Raw genomic sequence first — 27528 nt, forward strand, 5'->3', positions numbered from 1 at the left:
ATTTCTAGTTGTAATTGATAATTAATTACAATTATAGTGTAATTATAAAAATAAAATAAAAAAATCTGTTGCTGTCGTAATTGTAATGAAATGGTAATTGAGTTTAGATAAATTATTTGTAATTGCCATGAAAACTCTATGGAAATGATGATTTAACGCAAAACTGGGGAACCGTGTTACAATTTTATGTACAGTTCTACTCATATGCAGTTAACAATTATTAAAATGTTTCATATCAATATTTGCCACATTTTGCCATTTAAAAAAATTTAAATCGAGGGGTATACTGACACAAATAAGACTCAGACGCCCACACAAAAAATATTAAAGCCTATATTTTCATTGATTGATTGAAGCCTAACAAGGTAAATAATAAATAGGAATGAAAATAAATTATAGATATTTGTTTTTAGTGTATTTCACAGCTGATTTTGGACCCATTATTGTAAGAGATGCTAACAGAAAGCTAACACAAGAGGAAGGTTAACTTTTATTAGGTTATTTATTTCCGGCTCAGTAATTGTAATTAAATGTAATTTAACTTTAACAAATGGGAATGCAATTGTAACTGACCTTCTGAAGATAAAAAAAATATTCTAATTTAATTATAATTGGAATAAATTCTGGTGACTGTAATCATAATGGAATTGTAATTGAACATGGGTAATTGAAAATGTAAATGTAACTGAAAAATGTAATTGACCCCAACCCTGATATGAAACAATAAAGAGAGGTGATAATGTTGTGTATTGTGACTGAGCTACAAAGACTTACCACATGTTGATATTTAGGTGAACACCTTAAAAAAACATTAAATGCCTGACGACCATTGGTTTTTCAGTAACGGCTTTATTAAATTAGTGCAAAAGACAGACATAGCTCATTCAAAATGTCATATTTTTCTTTAAGGTGGTCTACTCAACAAACCCACGTACGCTAAGTTCTGAAGATGAGCGCAGGAGGAAAGGAAAAAAAGTTAAACTAACCACCAAAACCACAGTCTTTTGTTTACTTCTTGAGACATCTTCTTGTGACGTGTAATGAAGGGCGATGCTTCGGGTGATGGGAGACAAACTGAGTCCAAACCATATTGCAGTCATCAAAACATGTCTCCTGGCTCCGCTCTAAGCACTGATGTCAAAAAATAAAATAAAAAATAAAACAAAAACAACAAAATAAAGTTACAGTAAACTTGTCAACACGCCAACAGCATTAGAAATAGTTCCTAAAATTAAATGGTCAAAAAACTTTTTTTTTTTTTTTTTTTTAAATATTCACTGTCGTGACCAAAAACTTGCAATCAAAATACATAAGATATTCAATACTGTATATTTATACAATGGTAAAAAATAAAATATTTTTATAATAATACTGTTTTTTTTTTGTTTTTTTTTTTTAGTTTTACACCGTTACTATAAAGACATACTGTTTTCCACTCCATGATAATGAATGCACGAGAAAAAAAAAAAAGAAAGCATATAAAATAAACAACTCTAAAGAGTTTCTGACTTTGAAGGCTTTTGGCTACCACCTTGTCCTAAGACCACAACCACTGCAGATAAAGAAATAACAGGCTTTGTTCTCGCCTGGTAATGAGGGAAACAAGGTCAAACACAGTCTGTGACAGGCAAAGAAAAGAAGACATCCAAAAGTCAATGCTCTTCCTCCATCAAGACAGTAGCTCAGGCTTTGCAGTGTTTACTGTTCCGGCGAGAGAAAGAGAAAGGTCAATAGTGAGACGAGAAGAAGTGACAGATGGAGGGATTTATGGGTAAACAAAGGAGGACAAGAATAGAACAAAAACAACAAATCAACAGGAAGAAGAAAGTACTTCTAAAGTTTTTAAGTTTCGGGAAAAAGAAAGAAAACCCTACGAAAACCTCCGGTTTAGCAGTGGTTCGATATGAATTAGATTTCTAACTTTATTTTTGTCACAATATCAATACACATGTTGATTCAAGTATATCACCAGAATGGGCTTGATGCCATCAAGCACAGCTAACAAACAGTATTTGCCTGCCAGACAATGGAGAGGTGCCAAAGTGAAATACAATAAAAACCGTAAAGAGGAGCAATCAATGATGGATGAGGCCCAGGAAGGAGAGTAACCGGCACATCTTTAGGAAAATACCAGTGAGTCATAATATTATGAGAGCAGAGAAGATTGAGGGAAAAACAAGCACATACACTAAGGAAATAAAAAAAGAGGAGAAAGGTACAGGATAGGTTGAAGGAGATGCCGACAAAGAAAGAAAAAAGCAGCGTGATAGTTGGGATTGTGTGTATTTGCTTGCTTGGTTTATTGTGGTGAGAAAGGTACTTCTTGAGTTCTTCAATCTTCATCCCTTCTCTTCTCTTCTTTTTGTCTTTTTTCTTCTCTCCTCAGCCTGGTTTCCATGGGGGATAAGTTGGTACTTTCAGTGTTGCAAAAAAAGGACTACAGAAGGTTTCAGCGCAGTCTACAGACCTGAAAGAGAGAAACGGCGTGTGAAGGAAATACTGAATGAAAGAGAAATGAGCAAAGTGTGGAAAATATGAATAAATAGGGATCGGAAGAGCTGAATACTGAAGTCATAAGTCTATATAGTTATTATGTGTTCTTAATATTTTAGCATATACACATCAATCAATCAATCAATCAATCTTTATTTGTATAGCACCAAATCATAACCAATGGTATCTCAAGGCACTTTACAGTAGAGCAGTCTTAAGGACGGACTCTACATTTTATGGATACACACATATGCATATATACACATATACACTAATCTCACCAGGAAACGTGACACTGTCACAAAAATATTAGGTGTCACTTTAGTGTGGCCCCATGAATTAGGCATTTTGTTTGTGCTCTGCAACATGGCTTTTAAACCCAGTGTGTTATTTCATTGTGTCCTATTACAACATGATTATGGTTAAGGTGATGACTCATTAAATGCATTGCTTTACAATCCCCACCAAGCAGCAGCTACACATTTCGTGAAGCGCAGCAATAACAAAAAAAAAAACATGTCACAGAGCAAGAAAAAACATCGTGCAGCATGTAAATAATGAGGAAATTGTCTCCATGCACAAAAAAATATTCAAAGTCTATTTAGTGTCATGGACTGGGATATGTTTGTGGAGAGATCTTTGCAAATGGCAACAATGAAAACCATCAATGTCAATCCACATAAACTCAAACATGCGTCCGTCCAACTCATGGAAGCCTTTTGAAACAAAGTCCAACCCAACAAAATCTTAAAATATCTTTGTATAAATACTGTAGGTTATACATCATTGTCGAAATATTAAAAATTAATATATAAGACACTAGAATTGACATTGGGATGGTCCCAATTTGTTGAAAAAGAGCCACGCGCATTAAGTTTGTGAGTAAAAACGAAGATATTTTTTCATCAGTATTACCTAAAAACACTTACAGAAAAAATTCATATCAGAGAACCAAACCTACTTAACTTTTTATTTAATCGTGAATAACTGCAAATAGGATAAGAGAGCTACAGTGTATGTCCTCTTCTAATGTAACAGTTTGCTCCATAATGAGATTGTAATTTAAACGAGTCTGGCTAAATTACATTTCCAATCGTGTGTGTTTTGATGAACACTCAAACACACACACGCACACGCACGCACAGTAGTGTGAAATGTGAACATTTATTGATTTCCCTTCTCCCAGCCAGACATCGCCTCCTCATCTGCTCTCTATTTCTGACATCAGTGGAGATGGCACAGCATTTGATAGTAATCCTAACTCCTGTTCTCCAGTTGGCTGATCTTCTGTTCTTGATATGCCCTTATCTCCTCTATCAAGCTGTCTTTTGATATGTCTTTAATTAGTTTCTTAATTTATCACAAGTTGGCATATAGTCATCCAGTCTCGACAAAGATTAGAAGCATTTTTCTGTACAGATCTTTTTCAATTTAAATTTAAAGAAAAACATCTGTCATCTGTTTCTACAGTATATGAAAATAATCAATGAATGCAATTTTTTTTCTTCAGGAAATTTACTTTGAAGTTTGTTCTAATCCCCTGACATGCTTTGACTGCCAACTGTCAGTCTTCTTCAGAGGCGTCTGCTGATCGCTTTGATGTGTCCTTATGAGTTCTTGGTATCTTAATTATCTTTAAGATACCAAGTTACAACTGTGAATTATTCAGTTCTGAAATAAAAAAAGGGTGCTGAACCAACACTATACATAGTTCCCACAGGCCACTTGACCTCTACGGAGACGCCATCTTTGAGGGCAAGCTTAGAGGTACGCTTGTGTTTTTTACCTGGTTCGCTGCATTCTACTTCAAAAAAGATGGTTAAAATGTCTCACAAAACCAACACAAATGGCCGGTAAACCACCCAAAAAGTGGTACAGAGATGGTTTAGATAAACAAACGAGACACAAATACAACAGCAAGATGGAATGCATCAGTACCGATCCGTACGAAGTTTGTCAAACCAAAATACTACTGACCACAAATACCTTCCTGCTATAACGTACATAGACATTCTAAACTATTCGGTTTGTTCCAAAAGTGCTTATACTATGAAAAAGTTAAAGGATTTCAAATCACTTGAGGCGTACAACCAGTTTGTGAATGGTTGGGTGAAACATGTGTACAGCATGACGGTGAATGGGAAAGTGCTTGTGACAGGCAGGGTATACAAAACTAGTGAACAGGGCAATTTACATCATGGATTTTAATAGGAGGGGAGAAGGGGGGACCCCAGCTAGCACTGCAGCTGGAGAAATCCACGAGAAGGGCCCGGCGCACATCCAGAGGCGGCGCCACCGAGACCCGGCCCCCTCTGTCAGGCACCGGACACCGCCCCGCGCATGCCGGGTCACCCGTCCGCTCCGATCCCAAGCAAAGGGGGCGACGATGGCGGCGAGGCCAGGGAGTAGGGGGGAAGCGCCATTGACATGGCAAGGTGGGCAGAGCACCGTGTCTCAGGCGGCTCGAGTCCAGCCCCGCTTCGCACCCTAGCCCAACTGACCCTGCCCTGAGAGCCAATCCTTATCCCGAAGTTACGGATCTGACTGGTGCCGACATCACTTACTAAAGAATCTACGTTTAACTCATCTGCGATTAGTGCATCATTAACCCATTAATAACCCATCATTAACCCAACACAAAACTACCATATTGTGCTCTTTTGGCTGTACACAGCCCGGCCCGTATGTTGTGACATCATGTGGGAATAATGTATACAGATGCATTTAACTCAGTGGTTCTGAAACTTTTTTTTGTTGCGCCCCCCCTTTGAAAGATGCAAAATTTTCAGGCCCCCCATCCCTGCAAAATTTCAACAACATTGGCAAAAATTTTTACTTTCATTAAAAAAAGGTAAAACTTGTGACCAATCTTGTTCAAAACTCTTAAAATGTGCAATCACACTCTTAAAAATGTTACATTTCTAAGTGGACAAAAGAAAGGGCACTACTGGTATTCACTTTAATGTTAGTGTGGCGAATGTGGTGTGGTACCCATTGTGCTCGGTGTGAGCATCTCTATGAGAATGTGTGTGGGCAGAAATATCACATACATGCAACCTCACATGGGAGAAGGTGTAAGTTATTGCTAGCGAAAAACACGTCTGCCCAAGGGTGTGTCAATGTGAGTGTCTGTTGATGTGATTACACATCAGCTGTAACAGTTGGTGGTTGGTATGGTGTGTAAGTTCTGGAGACGCAGCAGGGACATTGATCTGTGCTTAGTTTGCAGTTCAATATTAAACAAGCTTCTGTGCGGAGGCGTATTATGGTCCACATTAAAATAAAAAGACGATTACTACAAGATGACTATACAACTATGACTACGAGATTGAAGTCGTACTATTTCGAGTCACATCTTAAAAAAAACTTGTAATGGTGTAGCGCTTACAATTCCCAGTGAATGCAACTAACACCAATATGCAAATGCAAACTTCTGCAAAGTCACTTTAAAGTCCTTAAACTGATAACAGTGTGGTGATGATGGGCCAAAAGGCCCTAAAGAGAAGCATAATCTCACTAAATGCAGCAAGATCCTGTTTGCAATTCAATTTTATTCTGATAAAATTTTATTCTCAAAATGTTACAACAAAAAAATTATGACTTTAATGTCATAAAATTATGATATTAAGATACGACTTTATGCTCATAAAATTACAAATGTATTCTTGAAATATTTTATAAACTTTAATCTCGTAGTGCCCAGATTTGTTTTTATTTTAATGTGGCCCTAATACACTGTCGTATTTCTGTGTAAACTTATATGAACGTTGGAAAGTGTTAAAAGATGATGAAATAGTTACAGCATCAGTCCAATGATGTCTGGGGATTGTTTTTTTAAGGAACAGTCATCAGGTATGAACTATTATTTTGGTAGACATTGTGGAATGAAATGGACTTTACACCTGGAAACACCAGCAGTGATCATAGCAAACAAGGCCTATTGGTTTTCAGTTATTTCTTTCTGATATTTATTTATGTACATATTTCACATTAAGCACAGGTTTAAGTGTCCCCTCTGAAAAAAAAAGAACTGTCTTAGATCTATGTAAAGGAAGGAAACCTGAGTTTAGAAGCACTGATGATGTCCTCAGCCTTGTTTCACCTCACATAAGAGACCTGCTCAATGTCCGAGGCTGCTTTGACCTTCTGGCTAAAACAATCTTCTGCCTTCATTGCGCTCACTTGATTCTGTTGATGTTTTTAAGAGCAAACTGGAAATCTGTTTGTTTCAGAAAGCGTTTCAATTCTTGTGAATAAAGGGTTGTTTTATAACCATCATGTTTTGACTGTAAATGTACTTGTTGTAACTTTGTGAAGCACTTTGTGACTTCTCTGTCTGTGAAAGGTGTTATATAAATAAACATTTCTTACTTACTTATTACTAAAAAGTCTTGACATTGACACTAGAAAGTATTGCTGAACAATCTGCTTAAGCTCAAACTCACCCTCAGACTATGACTACACAGCTTAGTCATAGGGGGAGGAAAAATGGGTGATACAAATGAGAATATCAATTATGATTATTAATATTACTTTGATATGCCTGAGGTTACACCTCCAAAGGAGGAAATATGTCTAAGTCTTTTAACAATAACCCATTAACAGTCAAGCCGGGGAAAAGAGTTCAAACCACTACCTCTACACCCAATACAGAGATTCAAAGCAATTGAACCTTTTATTTTCATATTCATTAATAAAACAACGTTGTGATTATTTAATCATGATAAAAAAGAAAATTCTAAGCTAATTATAATGATGATCATAACATAAGAAAGAGAAATTGCTACTCGTAGAAAATCTAGTCGAGACTAAATGTTGAATAAAAATGCAGAGTATATATTCAAACCAAAAATCATAATGAAGAGGGACAAACAAGGTGGATGTACAGACATGGACAGACAGACAAACATACTGTATATGAGATGAAACTGGATGTGAGACATGTTTGCAGGTGACAGATGTGTTTGCGTGGATGTAGGATTATGTATGGTAATTATTTTAGATCTAATTTAATAATCAATGTTCTTCAAGTACCTCGAAGATGCCCAGGAAAGCTTGCACTTGGCGCTCGTCGTGCCACCGTTGGGATCGGTTTTGTTAATAATAATAATGTAACATTTATTGATCACCGTTGTGAAATTCTTCTCTGCATTTTTACCAATTTTACCCGAGGGGTGGCAGCAGGCTGCCAACTGCAGGTGCTCGGGGGCAGTTGGATGGGGGTTGGGGGACTTGCTCAACATCCCACAGTGTTGGCTTGGGTGAGACTCAAAACGGTGACCCTCTGATTACAAGCCCGTTTAATTAACCACTAGGCCACCACTCCCCAAAAACAGCAAAGCTCCATTCGACTTATCCACAGACCTCTTTGAAACGATCGCAACCGGGTTCAAACTGGGAACCCCAGTCCGGATTTTGTGAATCGGTTGTTACGCACGTCGACCAAGCATAGCTATACTTAACACAGTATTACTTCGGAAACCAGTTGGTGAATTTTACGGGTTAATATAATAATCAAAGATCATTTTATTCTTCTTTTTCCTAGATGTTAAACAGTAGTTATCCCTTAAACTAAAATTTGTGAAGTTTCTAGACATTTCTGGACATTTTTGCGCAACTAAATGGATAAAATAGTTTCCTGGTTGAGGAGATTTATCTGAAAAGAACTCTAGATGATGAGACAATGTATACATCTTAAATTTTGCATAGATCATTATAATGTAGTTTTTTTTTTGGTGATTTTTCAAACATAGTAACGGGTTTTCTTTGTTTTCAGTTTTTGGAGAGAAGAACGAGAGCTGGGGTTTTTCCAGTCTGTAGAGGAAAAGTACTGGTTACTGTCAGAAATGACACTCCTCTCCACAGGGGTCAAGAGGTCACAGTTTGAGGCCTTGTGAATTCAAAAAGCAGAGCAAAAGTTCTTCTTTTGGTCCGAGGGGGCATTCTGTTCCCCCTTCTTGGGGTCATAAAAGATGGTTTAAGGTTAGAGTTTGGTATGCAGACCATGCATATCTCTGTTTTCTGTCCTTCAAAGTCAATGAATAAAACAGGGAATGAGACCGAGGACAGGCCCCACTGTTCCTTTGTTTAGATTTAAAGGGGGAAAGCATGCCAAATGGTTTTCATTCAGGAATTAAAGTCTTCTGCTTTGTGTTTACATGGAAATAGTAATTCTTGAATTCAGGTTTACATGGAAAAACAGTTTATTAGGCTTTATTTAATTCCGCTTTAGGTCTGGGGGTTGGGAAGGCTCTGATTGGACAGGGGGCGAACGTGATGTATCACGTCTATCGGGAAAAACACACAACAAACCTTTTACTGTCGGCTATAACACGAAAGACCACACATGAGAACTGTTTTCACTTTTATTTTGGTTGTAGTTTTGAAGCAGCAGCTCGACAATAACACACAGTTTCAGTTTGGACCGCGGAGCGGAAGGAGATAGGAACTAATCACTGGTAAATAAAGAGTAAAACTCAGGAAAACAAACACCAGGAATAAATATTTTCTCCCTGGTAAAGATAGTAGCGCTAACAACAGGTAAAATGATAAACTAGGTGATGTTACAGCCTGTGAATGCAGTACGGGGACACATTTACTCCGCCTCTGGGTTCTAGTGCCTGCCGTCCAGTGAAACCTGTCCCGTTTACCGCGTTCACCGAGGTCCGTGTGTGTTTAATAAGTCTGTGTGTGTCTGTGTGAAAGTCTGCATGTTTATGCTTCCGTCCATCCACTTTTCATTATATCCATGCATTCTAAGGCTCTTGTAAAAAAATAAATAGTCCCGTGTCTATTCCGGACGGCCATCTTGGATTATGCCATCATCGCAGGAAATCGCGCACACGCAGAATGACCCGAATTAACTTAAAGTGTTATTAAGCAAGTTCAGTGTTTACAAAAAGAATTTATCTAATTTTGAATTAAAATTGGAATAAACCAGGCACCTAATTTGGATTTAAGTTTAATTCTGGTTTAAATTAGCATTAGGAATTAAGTGTTTACATGGTCAGTTTAAAAAGGAATTAAAGTTCCCATGTAAACGTGGCCACAGTGGAAGTTAAAAAAAAAAAAGCGAATACATTAATTTTTTTGAAACAAAAATTAAAGAGTGAGGATGTTGAACTGATTATAATTACAATAGATGAAATGTGTTTGGTAATTAATGATGTAATGTGTTAAACATGGTTGCTATATAGGACCAAACCTATAATGTTGATCCCTAGAGCTTATGTATTTGAGCACCACCCCTAATGATGACATCCAAAGTCAGCACCGTTAGTTGGAGGTAAAAAAATGATCGGTGTGACCATGAGTCAATAAATATAACAGTCACACTTTTTAGCAGTTTGGTTCTGTACAAGGGGGAAAACTCAAGAAATCATGGTAGGAATGAAGTAAAAACACTTCTAATCATCCGTCTACAATAGTCCACATCCCACAATGCAATGCACAAAACTTTACCAACAATGTCAATGAGAGATTGTTTGCAGTAACTTCAAACTATTACATATTTTTCCCAGGAAAATATCTTAGATTTATTAACCTATGAGTTCTACACTATGAATTTATCTGATCAAAGATTTAATATTACTTCATGTAACGATATTGGCTCAGCTCACTTTAGGCATCACAATAAAAAACAGCATTATCATTCTTATTATTGTCACTTCACTAGAGGTGTTTTTATACTTTTACAGGAAATCAGCGGATTGTTCATTAATTTGTATCTTTTTTCTTATGGAACTGCCAATCATGGCGTCATAAAAAGACTGGAGGTGAATTTCACTCGTGACTAAATCTTTATTCTTCATTTTTACTCTCTGACGCTAATCAGATGCCGCAACAAATCATTTATAATACAAAGACAAAACATGAGATCAGCCTGATGCAACGACCTCATCTTTATAAAACATGTATGAGGCCGTAAGGCATGACTGGGTAATGATCAACAAAAACTTCATACATCTTTAAAAAGATGCAGCTTTTGCGGCATAGGTTTTTAGGCTAACCGGTCTCTAAGATGTCACCAAGAAAAGTTTCTGACAGAAATTTTACTTCCTTGATTTAAAATAGTGATGTAGAGTTTAGAAATGTTTTAAAGACCTCCTGCTCTGGACACGTTTATATTAAATTGCTGAGATTTATTGTCCACACCCTTTCATTTGCGGTAACGTACGTCATTGTGTTTTCTTTGGACTCACTTTTTGCATTCCATTTTTTAAGAAATCTAATCCAAAAGAGAAATGCATGCTACTCTCGTACACACCACTCTGACATGAGGTCTCATCAGAGCATCAGAGTCATGTTTTTCTCAAAGTAAATAAGCCCCTAAACATCCTGTCTCTCTAGCGGCGAAGGGATTAGTGTAAAGCTGCAGAAGGAAGAGGCAAAGTGGCTGTCAAAGAAAAGCAAAAAGGGATCAGAGGAGAGGAATTGTGTGCACCAAAAGCCCTGAAGGATGGAGGTAAATTAGTGGCATGTGGAATGAAAAGCGGGTTGTTGTGTTTCATTGTAAATGCTTTGTTTATCCTTTACCCTATCACTCATTCTTTCTGTTAGATCTCAAATGACATTATTATTCCTGTCAGGATAAAAAGAGACCTGAAAAGACGCAGTAGTTCCCTACAGTGCATTAACTGAATGAGAATCTGAATGTGAAGCCTTTAATCCAGAGGGGGGAGGGGGTCATTTTACTATGCTCTCCCAATACGTTCATCTGCCTCAACTTGGCACACACGGAATGCGACTTGGAATGATTTCGTGTAAGAAATGAGCATGTAGGAGTTCAGAAGCAGAAGTGCAGGTGAGTGTATCAGCACCGACTCCCTGGGAGACTTTTAATCAATCGCCCAACTGCACTTAAGATAAATCCTCAGTATTTTAATCTCCAGAAATCAGCAAAGGCCACTCCATATAAAAATACATTTTACAATTTGTGTGCTGTAACCAAGTTATTGCCTCCTGCTTTGCATCTCTATTGTGCCATGAAATGTAATATTGGTTGACATTTGAATAGTTTTTTGAGACGAAATGTAAAAAATTAATATAGAACTTTTGGTAACACTTTACTTGAAGTTTATACAAAAGGTTGACATTATGCTGTCATTATCTTCCATGGAAATAACACATTAAGCCTACTTTGATTGTGGCGTCCTACTGGGACGTAATCCACAAATAAACATTAACTGTGCAAAATAAATATTAACCCTACTTAACCCACTAGATCTCTCCACCTAACCCAAAAAATCCCAACATAGCTCCAAAAGTGTCAAAATTTAGTGAAGAACACTTATTGACAGTCTTCAGGACCCCTTATTCATGCTAATGACAGATAATGACAGCCTTATATATAAAACTTCAAATACACCAAACTTTATCGAACAAATAAAGTTGAATAAGTATATTTATTTTGCACAGTTAATGTTTATTTGTGGATTACGTTCCAGCTGGACGTCACAATCAAAGTAGGCTTAATCTGTTATTTAAATGGAGACATATAATGTGATAATTAAGTTGGGGGTGAGGAGCCTGTGTATATATCAGTATTGCTTGATATCGGAAAACTTGCATCAACATTTCAAAATAAATGGGTAAAAAAAAGTGTGACCTTTTTGAAACAAAAAATCATTTTTTAGAACAGTAATAAAGCTCTTTGGTAATAAAGTGCAAAGAAAAAAAAAGTTCCCCCCATGCCACCCTGTGATGTTGCCATGTCCCCCAGTTTGGGAACCACTGTGTTAGAGAATATCAGCATATTGGATAAAGGTAAAAACTGATATTGAACATCCTTAACTGAAAGTGAACCGTGTGTTTAGCTTTGTATGAAAACTCATACAATAAGTACTGTATGTACGGTAGTTAATGGTGCTGTAGATCATGTGTGCATACAGTAGGTGCATGATGGATGTTTGACATAATGACTACCAATGAAAAGTAAAGAGATGGCTTTAGCAAAAAGCTGGAATTTAACTTTCAATCCAGCGTAGGCAAACAAAAGTCTTTGAAGCACAAGAGAGCAGTGCACATATTTGCCCTCCGCATACAGTGCAACATGCTTTAAAACGTGCATTACATTACATTTATAATTCATGGCTCCGCAAAGCAACTGCAGCCAAGGATTGTATGCTGAGTGTTGGGACAAAAAGGATGTGGTGTTGCTCTGTTGAGTTTTTAGAATCAGCGTGTAGGTTGGAGAGCTGTGATGTCCTCGCAGGATTCACAGCCCACACGTCACAAACTGTATACACACTAGTGCTAGTTTTTAATTCCACAAAATGCACTCAAAAGATGATGTGAGTATGTGAAGTAGAAAGACTTCTTTTTTCTCTCACTGTGCAGTTATGATTAAAATATGAGTTCTCCAGATAAAGCTTGGAGGCTTAAGTCTGAATAAAGCAGCAAAATTCTGTTTGTATTTTGTTTTTATAAAATCTTAAAAATCTTGCATCGGTGAAAGACTTAAAAATCTTTACCAACTGGCTCTAATAAAGCTTCATATATAAATACATTTACACACTTAACTAATATTTGTATAGAAACCAGCTTTAAATAATCACCTGGTATTACAGTAACATGAAATAATGAACAGAGTTGACATTGGAACTACTTCTTTTTATTGTTTAAGCACCATGAGTCAATATTTGCGCCATTAGGGACTGTTAAATGGTACTTATGCACTCGTGAAAATGGAAACAGGACAAATGTGTACATCTACTGTACATGCTTGTAATTATGCAATTGAGAGATGCACGTGAGACACCATTTGTATTGTTTACCTCACCCACTTAAAGAACGCTCCTGAAAAAATTAAATATGGATGATTTAATGGTAATTAAATTCGTAATGGATATATTTTTATACACAACTCGGACTGGACTATGGTTTACTAGTGTCTGCAAATACTTTTTGATGTTAATATACATACACAGGGCCCACAAACAGGCTCTGTCACTTTCGTCCACCACATCCGTCAAAAAGTTCCCAAAGAGGATCAGGAAGTTTCAGGCTATGTCTAAAACCAGAAAGTTGTTTTCATGTTTAGCAGCTCACATTTGTTCTTCCTTTTAAGGAACAAAAGAGAGAAAAGAGAGGTTAAGTAGCTTTTTCATGGATGGTTTACATGGGAGCTTTAATTCCTCTTTAATTCAGAATAAAAGTTAAATCCTCTTTAAACTGACCTTGTAAACACTCAATTCCTAATGCAAATTTAATTCTGAATTACACATCCTGAGTTACCATGAATACCTGTCAACATTGAGCTGTTCTGCAAAGCTGCATTTAAGATAATTGTATGAAATAATTTATGAACGGTATCATTGCAGTCCAAACAAATTTGACGTTGCACACCCTTGAACCAAGCAGCAGCCATGTTGAAAGTCACACGTCAATCTGAGCATGATTCACAGATACATTTAAGGAGCAGGCACACACAGACAGAGATTAGTTGCTTTATAGATAGAGGATGTCAAATTTGCTTGTTAGTGGGTATTGCCTGTAAAAAGTTGTGTGCCTAGACCTTTTTTTGACACTAATATCTACAAGTTTGTGAAAATTATATTCCTTTCAATATGTGACCTAAAAAGCTTTAGTGTTCCTTTTCAATTTATGCACCGTACAATGGATGTGGAAGTGTGATGTCTCAAGTACTACAATTCTAACTGTCAAAGGTTTCACTCTACAAAAGAGCCATTTGGAACACTTGTAGGTCTTTTTGAGTATGTCGTCGATGTTGGAATATAAAATCATTTCTTTGATTACCTCCTACAATGGCAAAGCTCTTTGTTGATCAGACCACTTCCTATTTTAACTGCTAAACCTTTGAAAAGCCACACAAATCTAGACCAGAGGAATTGTGTGCTACTATGGCAAGTTTGCAATAGATATTTTTTAATGTCCTTTTTCTGTAAGATTGCTGGAGGTGACAAGTGGTCAAAACACTAAAATGTGAAAAAAGATAAATTATCAGTTCTTGCTGTATATTTCCTATATATATATATATATATATATATATATATAGACAAACATTTGCTCCAAGCCCTCATAATTGCACCCCACTTACAGTAGTTATAAGGCCAATTTGGCTTTTTTAAATTAAATGTGTGTTAAGCTAGTACTTTACCATAGAAAGTGTCTGATCCAACTTGTTGTCTGTAACCGACTCACACGGGGCAGTAGGAGGTGCGTTGAGGTGCGTTCACACCGAAGAATCCTAGAGCGTTATAACCGCTGTATGATTTGTTTGCTCGGATAGTCCACCTCGTTTGTGTGGTTTGAACACAAACCAAGTCTAGAGCGCAGCAAAAAGATGAACTCTTGAGCGTTTGTTTCAGATCGTTGCTAATCAAAGTTCAGAGTGATTAGGTGCGCTATGAACACAACTGCGCATGGTGCAGCCTAAAAACAGGAAGTGACGGAAATTATGTTAAGCGCACGGCCTTGTAGGTGGTCAGGAGAAGCGGCGATAGTGCGAAACAGGACATTAAACATTGAAGAGAAGGCAGAAGTTTCAAAGCACTCGCTTTGACCCAGACATTAAAGCGTCATCTTTAGGTTTCTGTTTTTCTGCCTAAAGAAGTCTCTACTTCTATAACGGCCCCCTCAAGCAGTTAGCTCATCATGCAGAGCCGTTTGGTGCAGATCAGAAGTTGCGCTCAACAGAAAAAACCAAGGTACCAAGGTTCTTTCACACGGGACTGAACCCGTGTGAAAGAACCCACCACAGATTTCTTTGCACAGATAGTCCACCTACCTTGTTTGGTCAGTGTGAACGCGCAAACCAAGTCTAGAGCCATTTAGATGAACACAAATGCTCTTGGTTTGGACCAAACACAGCAAGATGATGTACAGCGCACAACATTATGGGGGAGCAGGAGAACCGGCAACGGTGCTAAATAACAACAAAAACCATGGCAACCTGTTGCTGCTCCATTGTTTGATGTTGTGAAAGAACAAACGGAGAAGGCTGAATTTTCTGCACACTGATGTGCTCGCTTTGACCAATAGATGAGATCTTTATCTTCTCTACTCCAGTAATGACGCCCCAAGTGACAAGCTTATACAACTACATCAGAGGTTGTTTGGAGCAGATCAAAAAATGAGTTGTGAACACAAACCGAGCCAAATCAAGATGATGAAATCACCAGATACTTTCCACCCATTTAGCTCAAGTTTGGGACAAAACCCTTTGCTTGACCCACTCAATTTCTGATCTGCTGGTGTCTATCCCACCGTGCAACCTGGACAAGGCGCCAGTCCTTCGCCAACCAAGTAAAAACATCCTGAAGTGTGAACGTTTTTTGCCATAGCTAATACCAAATGGGCCTTCATAGGTTCTTGCACTACATCATAGTTTTATTTCTTGTTTTCATGCAAAAAATGTCCCTCACACAGTTTTAGAGCAAAAATGAACAAGAAATATCATGTGTTCGCGTGAGGAGTAAGAATGTTTATTTTTATTGCGTGCTCACGTAAAAGTTACACGCGATCACTTGATACTAGTATTACTTAAGAAAGCATATAAAGGTAATTGTTAACCCTAACCATAACCCTAACCCTAAGGCTGAAATAAAGCTTTACTAGATCCTCTAACACGATTAACTCCTTACAAGCAGAGCATGCAGCCTAATGACTTACGTTTATAGGCGAGCATGTAAAACATGTTTGTGCACGCTTAAAACTATTACATGCACGCTTAAAACTATTACGTACTATTTTTACGTGAGGAACCTTTAAGTGAGCACGCTCTAAATTTAAAATATATATTCCTGTCTATTTAGGGGCTCAGTAGAATCATCTGTAAAAATATATATATATATATTTTTTAATGTGGATAGAAGTCAAAGAATACAACAAACGCAGACATTGAAAATACAGTATAACCAGCATTAAAGCTGCAAACATCTAACCTGATGGTCGAACAGAACAAATCTGATGAATTTAATCTCCATTCCAATTCTTTCATTTCCTTTTCAAATCCTTCTCCTCTGGCTCCTTCCATTCTTATTCCCTGCATCTCTTTTCCTGCAGGGTCATAGTTCACCTTGGAGATAAGGGAATTGAAACAGGATCCACTATCTGACTAGCAGCAGTGATGTGTCCCCTCTATCTGTCCCCCAGCACAGGTCTATGAGAAGAGCAGAAGTCATCTATCTGGGTGATAGAGTGTGTGTGAGTGCGTGCATGTGTGTGTATGTGTGTATGTGTGTGCAATGAAACCTTTTTTTTTTTAACCTAATTTTAATTCTGTGTAAAATTCTCACCACACGCACAGATGTTTTCTAGCTTCCTGTAATCTCTAATCTACAGCTCCAGGCTAACTCTGCTCTTTGATACCTTTGTTCTGCTCACACTCTACATGCCACAGTCCAAACGAATGGAAATGTTTCTGAACCCAGGAACAGACAGCCCAGAAGCCTGTTAGGTGCACCACCTATTTAGTAATGAATGTCACTGTCTATCATGGCACTATTTACAGTAGTGTAATGAATGCTACTGTCGTTCACAGGGAAAGGACATGTGCGGGGAAAAAAGGTCTGTAATGCCATATCAGTATGTCAACCAATTATCATGCTTTCTTTTTCAGACACATGAGGCTGCTGCCATGGAAACCTGATGAAAAAAAACAACTTTAAAGTAACAAGTTCACCTACCCTCACCATACAGAATGCTGTATTTATATTTCTACTTTTTTCAACTAGTTTATCTTTCTCAGGCTGTTTTGTGTATATGCATATATTTTCTGATCTGAAACAGACTAGTCTATCATTGTTACCAGGGGTGATTAATCAGCCTAATTTTACAATTGAAACCAAATCTGATTATTGATGTCTCGATTCAATTACAAACAAATTTACAATTATTGATAGAATTTTAGATTATTGATCTTCCGTTTAACATCAGTCAGCTGCTGAATTCTTTCTTCCTAGAGTTAGTTGCTTTGATCATGTTTGTTATACTGTGTTACGAGTTGTAGGATTAACGCACGAAGTGATGAGATGCACCATCTCAGATATTTTAATCCTGAATCTTAAAAAAAAAAAAAAAAAAAAAAAAAAAAAACATTTATAATACAGTTTGAGATGATGTGGAGTTTTAATAAAAAAAATTAAAAAATTAAAAAAATATAACAATCAGGCAACCACATTTTAATTCCAGGCATCCTCACATGGGGTCACGACCCCCAGATTGAAAAACACGCCAAAACGAATGTAAATAATAATTTTTGGGAAAATGAAAGAGTAATTCAACCCCTTTTTTCTGCTAAAACCAAACTTGTTTGGATATGAAGTAGTGTTGTTTATTGATTCTAGTCCAACTCTATCCATTTTAGTCCAAGTATTTCATTATGGTATATTTTGCTGTAAAAAATGGAAGAGTGACGGCCCTCTATGGGTCAGGACAAGATGCATAAAACTATATTTATATTTCAGAAAATGTAAGTTTAGAATACAGTTTGAAGTGATGTGGGGTTTTAATTAAAAAAAAGAAAAAAGTTAATCAGGCGACATCATTTGAATTCCAGGCGTCCCCACTTGGAGTCACGACCCCAAGGTTAAAAAACACGCTTAAACTTGGGGTTTAGTTACTATTTAAGAATGGATTCATAATAAATCAGTGAAATTGCGATTAATCAATTATCCATATTTTTCACTACCCCTATTTCTTACATCTGCATGTTGTGGGGGCTTTTTTTTAATTTGTAGGAAAAAGAGGTGCAGCTTTTTTATATATAGCACCATTATTATGACAAAATACCTGAAAAATAAAAATCTGATCCACACCATTTGAATTTGTCATTATAATGAAGCAGCAAACCAAAATAAATCAATATTAATCCCATTGCTGTACAATAGAGAAGTGTTTTGTTTGTTCTGTGTGTGATGCACTTACAGAGTAGGATGAGCAGGAGTGTTGCAGACAACAGGAGGAGACTGCTGCGGTGGGAGTGGGCCAAGCTGCAATGCATCCTGTTCTTCTTACAGATGCACACCTGAACTTTGACTTCTGTGTTATTAGACAAGGGGGGCACCCCGGAGTCAGTGATGAGGAGTGGGAGCTGGTAGTTCGCTTTCTTCAGACTGTGTAGAAGCATAATTTGGGAGTGCGTGGCTGAAAGAGGACACAGTAAAACATGCGTTATTCCACTGGACTGATTGCACACTCTGTCCCACAGGTTCTATTAGTCCCTCATTAGGAGCCACTGTTACAGCGCATTTTTATTTAGTTGTAGTCAAAGTAATTTGACTAAAATGCAACTTAGTTATAGTTAAAATTTAGTCATCATGGCTATTTCAGTTATACGTCTAGTTTCAGGCAACTAAGCAGTAAGATCGACTAAATCTGTCACAGATATAGTCGACCAAAATATAAAGCATAAGGGTTTATGCATTTTATAAAGATTCAATTACCATATATCAACCTGATATGTGATGGCATTAATGTTGGTAAACACACAGACAGATTTGATGTGATCAATGAATGACCACATGATCACATGAGTTTTGATTGGCTTTATAGTTTTATTTTTATTAGTTGACACACGTATCAATACATTTTGTTATAGTTATAGACCACATGTATTTAAAAAGAAAAAAAAAAAAGCAACAGCCTTCAATTCAAAAAATGTAGCTGACAAAAACTGGGATGAACATTTACATTTTTAGATTTTTAGTAAACAAACTTAACACTTTTAGGAGTTTGCTAATGTTGCAAGCCAAAAATAAATACGCATTGCACCCATGAGCCAAAACTGGTATAAACTCAAGTAAGTGACTGAAAAACTAATCCTAAAAAAACAGAAAAAAAAAAAAAACTAGAGCAACAGTCACTGGCACTGAATGGACATTAAGCATTATTACATTCTGTTGCATCAGGCTTAAACTTTCCTGAAGATAAACAAGCTGAAAGAAGCGACGTGCATTATAAATGTGCATAATATAAAGTAGTTAACCACCTCAAGTATACGTAAATAGAGATTTGAAAACCACATGTATAAATTAAAACATTGTCATTAGTGCTTTAACCTCCGTGATACAGTACATACTGGAGGTCACACTTTTTACGACTCATGATTGGGTTTGGAAAGTGGCTCAGGTTAAGAACTGAAAAGAAGCTCAATTGTTTCCTCTGAACTGACAAATCCTACCTTACACAAGGTTGCGTTGTGAATTAGTTTCTAGAGTGAGCCTTTTACTCACGCTAAATAAATAGTGCTGACATTCATTTAAATAATAAACCACAACCTTGTCCTCCTTAACGCCTAGGGAACCTGCTGTATTTTTACTGAATAACTACTTCACTCACTTTGGAATAGTTTTATCAAAATGTCTTAAACAAGTAACTATTTAACTGTGTTTAAGAAAAGTGAATGATGACCATGACAATATCTCTAGAACATTGCTTTTTAGAGCCGCATTTTTGTGTGGAAGGCGTTTTAATGACAAATCATTTGGATGAAATTAAGAAATCTTTTTTATCTGTTTTGTATAAAATGGAAAGCTATGACATATTATGTTTATATATAACCACATTTGAATACACTTCAGCTCTAACTTTCATAATTTAGGTCATTTTTTTAAATTTTTCTTCTTTCGAATAAAACCATTCAAATGCTATATAATATAGTATTTCTAACTAAAAGGACCAACAGGCTTGTGAACACACTTGTTTATTGCAGCTGCATGTGTTCACGGACCACTGTAAGGACCACCTTAAGACTAAAACTGCAATGCTAGCAGGTCACGTGCTAACATTGACGATTTAGCATGATAAGAGACTAAATGAGTGAAATGAGACTTTTTGTTTGGATGCCAAGCAATACAGCAGGAAATGTACACATTATATAAATATACAGACCCTTTCCAAATGGAAATGTTTCATTTCCATAATTCCATTCAAAAAGTTAAACTATCATAGATTATAGATTCAGGGCCCACAATTTAAAGGATTTCAAGTATTTATTTGTTTATTTTTACATAATTTGGGCTTCCAGCTCATAAAACCTACAAAAACAGGAATTCAAAAACTTCGAATACTGTGGGTTCTGTCCCTCACCAGTCTTCCTCCAAACCCTTGGACCTTGATTTCCTAATGATTCCCTGTACACCAACAGCTGCACCTCCTCTCACCAGTCGGTCAAACTCCTGAAGTTTGCAGACAACACGACCATCATCGGACTCATCTCTGATGGAGACGAGTCTGACTACAGGTGGGAGACAGACCGGCTGGTGTCCTGGTGCAGCCAGAACAACCTGGAGCTCAACGCTTTAAAGACAGTGGAGATGATAGCAGACTTCAGAAGAACCCAACCCCCCTCACCCCCCTCACCCTGGGAGACTCTACAGTGAGCTCTGTGGAGTACTTCTGCTTCCTGGGGACCATCATCACCCAGGACCTCAAGTGGGAGCTGAACATCAGCTCCTTTATCAAAAAAGCTCAGCAGAGGATGTACTTCCTGCAGCAGCTGAAGAAGTTCAGTCTGCCAACAAAGATGATGGTGAACTTCTACAGCTCCATCATCCAGTCCATCCTCTGCTCCTCCATCACCATCTGGTACGCTGCAGCTACGGCCAAGGACAAAGTCAGACTGCAGCGTATCATCCACTCAGCAGAGAAGGTCATCGGCTGCAATCTGCCCTCCCTCCAGGACCTGTACGCCTCCAGGATTCTGAGGCGTGCAGGAAAGATTGTGGCCGACCCCTCCCACCCCGGTCATAAACTGTTTCAATCTCTCCCTTCTGGTAGGAGGTTTTGGTCCATCAGGACCAGAACCTCCAGACACAAAAACAGCTTCTTTCCCTCTGCCACCATGCACATAAACACACCTTAAGTCACCCACTTGAACCCCCCCACCCGATCACCACCTCCATGATGACATTACTGTATCTGCTGCACTGTATATATATATATATTTATATATATATATATATATATATTTATATTTACATATTTATATTTATCCTTTATTCTCTATCTATCCTTTATTCATCCCTCATCCTTTATATTTATCATTATTATTATTATTGTTGCTGGGTTGTTCTTTGTTTTTTTTTTTTTTTTTTGTTGTTTGTTTTATGCACCAACTACCAAGACAAATTCCTTGTACTGTCCTTAAAACTGTACATGGCCATTACAAACATTTCTGATTCTGAAAGGCACACTTTACTTTCATCAAAAAAGAGGACTAACAGTCCAGTCCTTCTTCTCCTCTTTTTTTAAATGGTGATTTCTTCACAGTATTCAAATTTTTTGAATTCTTGTTTTTGTGGGTTTTATGAGCTGGAATCCCAAAATATGTAAAAATAAACAAATAAATACTTGGAATTGTTAAAATTGTGGGCCCTGAATATATAATCTATGAAATTTTATCTTTTTGAATGGATTTATGGAAAATAAACAACTTTTCCATGATATTCTATTTTTTTTTTTTTTTTTTTTGGAAAGGGTCGGTATATTAAAATACATCATATAAATCCTCATTGGTTGAAAGTTACCTATAGAGTTTCATATGTTGCAACATTAACTTGTGGTTTGGTATTTATCTCTAACAGCATTTCTCTTTTTCAAATATATTTATTATTTGTTTATTTTTTTCTATGCCGGTTTAAAAGTGTATATAAACATAGTGAAAATCCAATCACACAATTCCATCACACGTGTATTAAATGAACTGCATAATGCTAACTGATTGTTGTTGTTGTGTGGAAATCCTGGCTGCTCACACATCTGCAAAAACCCCACAAAAGTCCATTTTTCCCTTTCAGTTTCTTCCAGCAGTGAAGCTTGAGTCACGTCTTTCCTTCCTTTTCCACTGTCAGTCATAACTCTCACCGCTAGGCAAGTTTGAACTCTGGTCTGTCACTCAAACACACACAAGCTGCAAACTGTGCTGTTAGCTACAGTATGCAAACCCAGATTTATTGTCTTGGTTATCTTTTCGTGTCCTTGCTTGATGTTCCTATTGTATAAATGTTTTCTAATCCCTGTCATGTAACCTGTGTCAACATCTGCAGTTAGAACGTCTAAAAATAGCATTAAAACAATCTGGCAAATGTAACAAGGGGCATAACATCAGTAAAACGGGATTGTCACACTATATTTGTCCTTTTTTTTTTTTTTTTTTTTTTTACAAAAATAATTTAAAAAATATGTTACACTTAAGGACAATTTCCCGTACTTACAATACATTAGCATTGATATGAGGCATGACTTCTAATTGTGCTTCACCCACATCATAGAATATGTTAAACAACAAAGACAATAAATATTATTAAAAAAAATGTAAGCTTAAAGAAACACTGGCAATGAGAAAATAAACCAAAAAAAAAAAAAAAAACAAAAAAAACATCTTATCAGCTGTTCTTTGTTAACCTAAGTTATAAGATTGAAATGAATTCATTTCATATGACTTCTTATGACATTTTACATTACATTTGATCTGAAGTTGGTAATAAACATGTGATAAACTAGTGGGTGAGCCCTCTAGTTTCCTGCAGGAACTCTAACTGTAAATAAATAATTGGGGTTTTTTTTTTGCACTTCTTATGTTAATTCAACTGTTGGCTGGTAAATGTCTGAGTAGTTTGGTTAAAAAAAGAATAAAAAAAAAAAAAGAAACTGTATTGGGGGTTGACATGCTGCTTCTTTCTGACTTTAATTATTTTATTCTGTGCTTTTGTTAAACTGTGAAAATAGAAACTATTGTTATGTAATATATTATTGCTGATGACAGGAAGAAATATGTCACAATTTCTAAAAATGTGGATGTCTTCGAGGAGGGGAAAGTGTTTCTTCATTTATATTTTGTCCAACAGTGTTTATCTTCATTTATGGGCACACAAATGCAATATCAGAATGTAATACTCACAATTCACTCTGGAGACCCTCCATGTTTTGTCCAGGCCAGGCTGTTTTCCGAGTTCTATTTTAAAGGGTGCTGCATTTGGGGGGAGATCCTTGTCCCAACCTCCAACTATGGCTACGTTCATATCGTGAGCGTCTTCACAAACTCGTGCTACGGACGGTACCACGTAGGGGGCGTTGTCGTTATAGTCCTGCAGGTAAATAATCAATGTCCCAGTGCCTGTGGCCGGAGGACTTCCTGGAAATATGAAAACACAAAACACACTCGGATTAAAATGTAGAACTGGCACGTGAAGTGAAAGGATGAAAGAGTGAGACAGTGAACTGTAACGACCCGAACAAATGAAAAAAATATTAATACGTGGAAAAATGACTTCAATCATAATCATGTTGGAGTAGATTTGGTTTCCAGGCAGGGTTGGGGTCAATTATAATTGTAATTGAATAATTGATAATAAATTACAATTATGGCGTAATTAGAATTGTAATTAAAAAAAAAAAAAAAAACTGTTGCTGTCGTAATCATAATTAAATTGTAATTTAGTTCAGATAATTCACTTTGTAAATGGAATTTGCTGTAAAAATTCCATAAAAATTGTCAATTATAATTTTACGTTAAACATATGTAGTTAACAATTATGAAAATATATTTCATATTAAGCATTCCAACATTTTACCATTTAAATAAATACATAATCTCGGGGTACACTGACCAGAAAAAAGGCACAGATGCCCACAGCAAAAATATTAAAACCTATATTTTCATTTATTAGGAAGTCTAATGAGGTAACCAATAGATAGGAAAGAAATTGGATAATAGATAACAGTTTTTAATGTATTTTAGAGCTGATTTAGGACCAGTTAATCATGAATAACCCTTTAACACCTGTAATATTAACATCTCCACCTGGTTTTTACAATTCATGACATGTTCTACCAAGTTTAAAATGAAGAAAAACACAAAAACCAAATCGATTTTTTTAGATTTACTAGAAAGAAAACAATCAAAGCTCAAATGAATAAATAAAATTAAGAATGTATAGAACTATTCACAAAAAAAATATATAATTTAAAAAAATCATGTTTTCATGTGCAAAAAGAGGCAATTTTACGACAACTATTACACTCGCAAGCCGAAGAGACATTTCTTCGCTGGCTTTTCTATGAAGGAGGGAACGTGATTACCGTATTGTTTGTAGGTTGACAGTAAAGTGCAACATGTTAGCTTTTAGAAACAGTTGTAATTTTCCAATAGAGTGAGATTTAACAGAGTTTAGATAATTTTATTGTGGCACACCAGGATGTGTGGCCGGCGACCCAGTAGAGGGTTAACTGTAATTGAACTTTAGTAATTGAAAACGTAATTGTAATCGACTTTTTGAGGATAAAAAATAATTGTAATTGGAAAAAATGCTGATCACTAAAATCGTAAATTAATTGTAATTAAACAGGTAATTGTAAATGAAAAATGTAATTGACCCCAACCCTGTTTCCAGGTTACAGTTATATGTAGCCAACTGTAAATGTTTTTTTAATGTCATTCAAAACAAATAAATCCATTTCTTTCTGAACCAAACTGAGTTAGAATAATTCTGCTCTTTTAACCTCCATCAATGCAAAGTATACAAAACATCCAGCGATTTCCATCATCCTTGAGCATGCTGCACTCGTGTTCTACTGAAGAGTATTTTAACTTGGCATCGGGCCAGCCCTGGTGTTTTCATGAGCGTGCTTTATTAAAAGATGCCAGGTTAAAAAACAACTGGGCTCTTTTCTATTACGACTCTCTGTTTTATAGCGATTAGAGGTTAATAAAAAAAAACACCCGGGACATCCAAAGACTGTCAGCAAATTACTTCAATACAAAAGATTGGTTAAGGGTCTCTGACATTTTCAAGATGAAAAATGACTTGAACGATATATAAACGAACAACTTCAGATATAATTGCAAAATACAAGGTGTTTGGAAGGTATAGTTAACGTAAAGCAAAACAACTGCAGCAATAATTGCGCTAATTAATCTCCATTCTATTGCAGGGTTCACCAATAAACACAAACAGTCCATTACATATTCACACCATAGCAATGATTCTGGATAACTGAATGAATGTTAATATTCCAGTAAAAAACAACAATAACCTACGTCTAAAGAATAGAAATTATAAATAATTAAATAAATAATGAGGATGCAAATTGTCCAAATGTTTCCGATGGAGTGGATAACCAATTTTCTGAGAGCAAAAATGTGCACTGAATCTAATTACATACATTTACAAATTAAACACAAATGTAAAGCAACTAATGACCTCAAAAAAACAGACACATCTTTGGCCTAAACAATTTGTTGTGTAATCTACATGTTAATTGTATCTCCATGTAAATTACTTTATTTATTCACAGCAGCTTTTTTACATTTTGTAACATTTATAATGGGAACACTGAAAAATGATTAATGGCACCAAGCTGCAAACTGCAGCTGAAAAACATGCAGTGTTCTCCAAGTGTTATAAAGGCACAAATGCATAGTTGTACCATATTACATTGTTCAGAGAAAAAGTCATAATCAGAATCTGTTCAAAAAGCTTGAAACCATTTTTGGACCAGGGTTCTTATTGTATGTCAAATCAGCAGAATATTTGATAAATAATACCAGGAAACAATCCACAAAAATGGAGAAAAAACATGCTCAACAAGAGCGCAAATCTCCTGCAAGTGCCGAAAATCCTTATTAACAGATGTGCCACACTTTAAAGACGTCCACAAAAATCTTACTGACAGACAAGCAAACAAATGAAAGCGTTCGTGCAGCGAAGACTTTCGAAAACGCCTAATTTTGTACATAGGCCAATGTGCCATTTGCAGTGTTGTAACAGTAATGGCCAAAATACGTTTGCACCTACTATAGCGCCACAGAGTGGTGCACTTTCTGGTATGGGTGTTCTGTGTGCTCTTTTATATATACCCTGTAAATTTCTCAGCCCTCAACATAATATTTGAGCTGAAATAAATGTTTGTTGTTTATGTAGTAATAAGCCATGCCCACTTTGACCAATCATAATTAACTTTGAGCTATGCCCCAGGAGCGACCCAGGGTCATACCCACCAAATTCGGTAAAAATGAGAGATACAAAATTTCCATAAATGGCTCATACCCCCACAGTCACATGCCAACCAAGGATCTCAGATTTGGTGTTGTTAGCATTTATTTTGCACGAGATACGCAACAGTTTGCGTTTTTATAGCGAGCTAGAAAATTTTACTCGTTAATAATTTGCGCATATGTTGACGGATTAAAATTCTTTACTCAACTTTAGATCAGGGCCAACTGAAGACTATGTGCCAATTTTATGTTGATTGGACAAAACCCCAAGGAGGAGTCCGAAAAATGAAATTTTCCAGTTTTTGCGATTTTGCGCCAACACAATTCGAGGCAAAAATGGGCGTGACCCAGCCCAGGTGATTCAGTGCTATGCAGGCAATCTGTGGATATGAGGTTTTTGAATGTGCGATATACGGTGTGGGAGTTATAGGCCAAAGCACTTTGACAACATTTTTTACTCAACTTTAGATCAGGTTCAACTGAAGACTCTACGTGCCAAGTTTCACGCTGATTGGACAAAACCCCAATGAGGAGTTCGAAAAAGTATATTTTCCAGTTTTCGCAATTTTACGCCAACACAATAGGCAGAAATGGGCGTGGCCCAGCTCCGGTGATTCAGTGCTATTCAGGCAATTTGTGGATATGAGGTTTTTGAACGTGCGACATGCGGTGTTAGAGTTATAGGCCAAAATGCATTGACCTTAATTATAGCGCCACCTGCTGGCGGACATTCACCAAAATTGAATCATCTGTTCCTTGTCCCATTATTATCATCAAAATTGGTTCATAACTTTTCAAGTTATCGTGTACACAAACACACACACGCACAAACATGCCGAACAATTTACTTTTGAAAACCATTTTCGAAAGTAATAAACGCCGGTGAACGAAAAACCCCAAACAACCTTTGAAGAAGAGGCCAAGAGAGAGGGTAAAGGAAAGCTTTGGCTTCTTCTGTGAGAAGATACAAATTTCTATCTATTTGGTGACAACTGTGGTAGCTGCTGTTCTTTTTAAATAATGATTATCCTCACCTATTCACTATTTCACTGGATTTCTCCTCTCCTACTTCTCCT

At 36.6% G+C, this 27528-nt stretch overlaps 1 protein-coding gene across 1 annotated transcript in view; it reads right to left on the minus strand.

Annotated features, from left to right (window-relative positions):
- Positions 1 to 848: 848 nt before the first annotated feature.
- cdh13 (cadherin 13, H-cadherin (heart)) overlaps positions 849 to 27528 on the minus strand; it is a 411437-nt gene continuing 384757 nt past the window's right edge. Inside the window, exons 13-15 of the mRNA XM_028451185.1 lie at positions 23357 to 23590; positions 18382 to 18600; positions 849 to 2467 (exon numbers count right to left, since the gene is read on the minus strand). Coding sequence (XP_028306986.1) covers positions 2460 to 2467; positions 18382 to 18600; positions 23357 to 23590 — 461 coding nt within the window. The 3' untranslated portion in view covers positions 849 to 2459. The remainder of the gene's footprint in view (positions 2468 to 18381; positions 18601 to 23356; positions 23591 to 27528) is intronic.

The sequence above is a fragment of the Gouania willdenowi genome, chromosome 6 (assembly GCF_900634775.1).
Source record: "Gouania willdenowi chromosome 6, fGouWil2.1, whole genome shotgun sequence".
Lineage (NCBI taxonomy): Eukaryota > Metazoa > Chordata > Actinopteri > Blenniiformes > Gobiesocidae > Gouania > Gouania willdenowi.